This window comes from Harmonia axyridis, chromosome 6 (assembly GCF_914767665.1).
Source record: "Harmonia axyridis chromosome 6, icHarAxyr1.1, whole genome shotgun sequence".
NCBI lineage: Eukaryota > Metazoa > Arthropoda > Insecta > Coleoptera > Coccinellidae > Harmonia > Harmonia axyridis.
The window spans coordinates 14,017,214-14,021,656 of NC_059506.1; the positions used below are offsets into that span (position 1 = coordinate 14,017,214).

The following is a 4,443-nucleotide window of genomic DNA, read 5'->3' on the forward strand; positions in this document are numbered from 1 at the left end:
CTCTACAACATCAACCAAGTTAAGGAAAAAGTGATCACAAGGAAATGTCAAATGTACCCCCTACTAGCTCGCTCCAGTAAACTCAGCCTAAGCAACAAACTTAGGCTATATAAATCAACAATTCTCCCAGTGATGTTATACAGCTCCACGGTTTGGGGACAAACCGCAAAGACCCACCTCAATACCCTAGAGGTGATGCAGAGCAAGATCCTGAGACAGATAACCAATGCCCCCTGGTTCATCAGGAATAAAAACATAAGGAGTGATCTCCAGATTAGCAGGATAAGTACTAAAATCCGACTCCGAAATTCAAAAATTCTACAGAAAATAGAAGATCACCCTAACCCCACGTTAGAAGAAGCCCTCAATTATGACATAGACGAATATTCAAAAATTAAAAGACCAAAATTGGCATTATCACTGGCCGGTGACCAACCCTGAAACCGGCAACCAAGGCGTATGAACGTGAACGCCCCCTCTAAACCCGCACCGATAACCACAAGGAGTCAACGAGTAAAAGTGCCATGCACTGACTTAATAATTAAGAAAGATCTCAGGATGTGGCTCTACAGAAGAATACTCCGAATCAATTGGACAGAGCACATGACCAATGAGAGGGTTCTAATATTAGTCAACAAGAAAACTGAAATTGTTGACACCGTGAAGAGGAGGAAACTGGAGTACTTGGGCCACATCATGCGGAATGAACAAAGATACAGCCTTCTCCAGCTTATACAGCAGGGCATGGTTGGGGGAAGGAGAGGTCCCGGCAGGAGGAGAATTTCGTGGCTCAGAAATTTGAGGGTCTGGTTCTGGGAAACAACAATTGGACTGTTTCGTGCAACAGTGAATAAGGTCACAATAGCCAGAATGGTCTCCAATATCCGATAACGGATTGGCACTATCAAGAAGAAGAAGTTCCGTTCATCCCACCCGTTTGAGTTGATAATTCTCGCTAAGTTAATCCCCTCCGCGTATAACGAGATCACACATTTTCTAATCGAGAAGCCAATTTTCTCATTCCTATCCCGTATTGCACAATATTTCACACACGGTACAATCCATATTATATTTACAAAGAAAAAACATATATATCAACCGTTGAACTTATCTCTCATAAGGGTGTCAAATATGAACCGATGGGTTCATATATATATATATATATATATATATATATATATATATATATATATATATATATATATATATATATATATATAGAATGTTTATTTTTTCTCTTTATTGTAACTGATAATTTTTGTTGATATCTTGTAGAAGCCCTGAGGATGGATTGAATAAAATCCGAAAGCTCGGCAAAGAAAACAGAGTATTTTTTTGGTGTTCACACCGATTCCCTGAGAAATCATTCTGTATAAATCACGACCATTATTGCGTCTAAGTTATATATATATATATATATATATATATATATATATATATATATATATATATATAGTCAATAGTATTTCCTTTATTTGGAAGTGTCAGGTTTTTAATGAACTTGTTTATTTCATATAAAAAAATATATAATCATACGTTTCGGAGAGACTCTCCTTCTTCAGTAAAAATGATATTCATCTAATAGTTTACAATATAAAAATAATTAAAATTGAGCCTTCAATTTCTCGTCAATTCACAATATTGGAACGTGAATGTGGACATTCATTTCAGGCTCTCTTCATCGTTCAGCTTAATGACGAGTTGATGGAAATTTATACTTTCGATTCTATGACCATTCAATCTGCCAGTGAGTTATCAGACTCATCATCAAGACATTCCATATCCATTATAATATAATTATAATACAATATTATTATAATATAATAATAATAATGAGTGGCGTGTGAAGCAACTTTACCTAGACATTCTTCCAGTGCCCATTGGACTGTCAATATTATACTTGAGATTTATACTCTCCCGTGTTACTTAAGTTTCACATGTTTGAAGTGCAGAATTAACAATTTACTATTTCACTTGAATTATTAAAAGTAGTTTACTTACTGAATTATTTGATATCTTAATTAAATGAGGTAATATAGTTTTGTTTGCACGATATCGCTGGTTCCCATTTATATCATTCGCTGATTCCTGCTTCCAGTATGGGATTACAAATTGTTTTTTTTTATGGAGATTTTATATTATCCTTTTTTTTTTTCAAACTATTAATTTGTATGATTACCTCCTGGTTCGTTCTTCAGGTAATTCATCCGTTAGTGCGTGTCTAACATTAATCGAGTTTTCATATTAGATTGACTACTTTTTCCGAACGCGCTTTTGTATTACGGCATTATTTAGCGGAAAAGCTTTTCTATGAATTTATGAACAATCAGCTACATTTCCAGCCTGCTCCAAAATACGATTATTATCCTTTCCTGTCTGTTATTTCTCACGAGTTGATTTAAAATTGTCTTCATTGAACAGTTAGAAGATTCATCCACACTAGATCACCCTACCGACTCGCCACTTTCAGAACTATAATAACCCTAATTGTAGGAAAGTGCGAAAACTGCGAAGAAATCCGAGAAAAAGACTGCGACCGCGAAACAGGCCAAACCCAACCATCCTCCGACTTCAGAGATGGTTAATAACGCCATCAAAGATTTGAAAGAAAGAAGTGGATCGTCATTGCAGGCCATCAAGAAATTTATAGCTTCCAACTATAAAGTAGATTCGGAAAAATTGGCTCCTTTCATTAAGAAATACCTCAAATCAGCTGTGCAATCTGGATCTTTAGTTCAGACAAAAGGAAAAGGCGCATCTGGTTCGTTCAAATTGGCAGCTGGTGGTTCGACATCGGGATCCCAGAAGAAAGTGATTAAAAAAGCCACCTCCAAGTCCAAAGATGATCTTAAAAAATCCACTTCGGCATCAGCTGTGGTGACCGACAAGAAGAAAAAGAAGTCTACTGTTGCCAAAAAACAAGCCGCTGTAACGAAAACGAAGAAAGCAGTTGCAACAACCGAGAAGAAGAGCCCCAAAGCCGCCAAGTCCCCTTCTAAAGCTAAGAAGATTGCGAAATCGCCAACTAAGAAACCGAAAGCTCCAAAACCCAAATCAGTCAAGTCTGTGGCAACTCCGAAAAAAGCAGCACCTTTGAAGAAGAAGAAGTGAATAAATATATAAAAATTACTGTTGTGATGAGAATGGTTCGTCTAACTAATCGGTCCTTCTCAGGACCTTCAAAAATTATCGATCAAATTTGAAATATTCATCTTGTTCTCCAATTTTTCTGATTCCCCATTTCTCTGTCCACCTTGAAACCGAAAGTCCTTACCGTATTGATTATTGTCCTTCAATTTATTTTAGAATGAGACTACAAAAATTTTTTTTACAAATTTTGCCTTGAAAATGTTCTTCATTTCATTTCAGGGATCTTAGGGCTTGATGTGCTCTGAGGTAGATGAAAGACTCTGGCATTCTTGTATCGTCAGGTTCTGCGTGCCGACCAGATCTGTCCCCTATTGATTGTACTTGACTTCTCTCTTCGCCTGAACCACGGCACATTCATCTTTCCCCGGCTTCATTCCGATAGCCTCAAAGAACGCTACCACATTTCCCAATTGCTCGTCGTTAGCGGAGTAGAGCTTGAGGTCGTCGATGTATCTAACTGGCTTCTCAGTAGGTTTAGCGCCAAACAAAACCAGAAGAGACTCTGCGTGTCCCCCTGAAAAATATCTATCCTGATTTTGATTTCGACAGTTTTAACATAGATCTTGTTCTTATCCAAAAACATGTGGACAAGAGGTGGCGGGTCAGGTTTTTTTACCTTTAAAACAAAGTCAGTACTTGCAATCAATCATTACCGAATAGGTACATATAGGTACTTCAAATAAATATATAATTCAAGCGGAATATCGAAAAAATGCCAATATTCACGTAACAATAAATCGGACAAATGCAGGTACCGAATGAATAATATAAGGCTGCTAATTTCACACATACTTTCTGAAGGACTAATTGATACGTAAGTATCTATCACTTTGCAATCACAAATAAACGTTTCAGAAACTATAATTGATCATTTCAAAGAGCGATTAATATTTGTTATTCATATTTAATACCTATATATGTGTGCTCGTTAAATCGCTCTTTGAAATGATCAATTATAGTTTCTGAAAGGTTCTGTGTTTGCAAAATGAAAGGTACCTACGTGTTCATTAGTCCTTTAGGATGTCTGTGTAAAATTAGAAGGTTTTTTCTTATTCCTGCATTTCAAACAGCTGAAAATAGAAAACATGAAATTCGAGCGATTCTTGGGTGTTATTGGTGGTAATAACCTATTGATGGCGGAGCTTATCAGAGAGAAGCACTCTAGCTCAACGATAGAGTCAAGGAGGCTCTCAGAAAGGTCCGGAATGATAGTTGGGAAGAGAAACTACTTTCTCTTTCCACAGAAGACAACAGTGTTTGGCGGATGGCCAAAGCATTGCACTCAGATAGGAA

At 36.9% G+C, this 4,443-nt stretch overlaps 1 protein-coding gene across 1 annotated transcript; it reads left to right on the top strand.

Moving 5' to 3' along the window:
- Window positions 1-2,565: 2,565 nt before the first annotated feature.
- Window positions 2,566-2,931, top strand: LOC123681646 (histone H1B-like; the record flags this gene model as incomplete). The annotated part of the gene is made up of 1 exon (XM_045619870.1): window positions 2,566-2,931. A coding segment is annotated over one exon (366 nt), but the record flags the coding sequence as incomplete, so codon positions are not given.
- Between the last annotated feature and the right edge of the window lie 1,512 nt (window positions 2,932-4,443).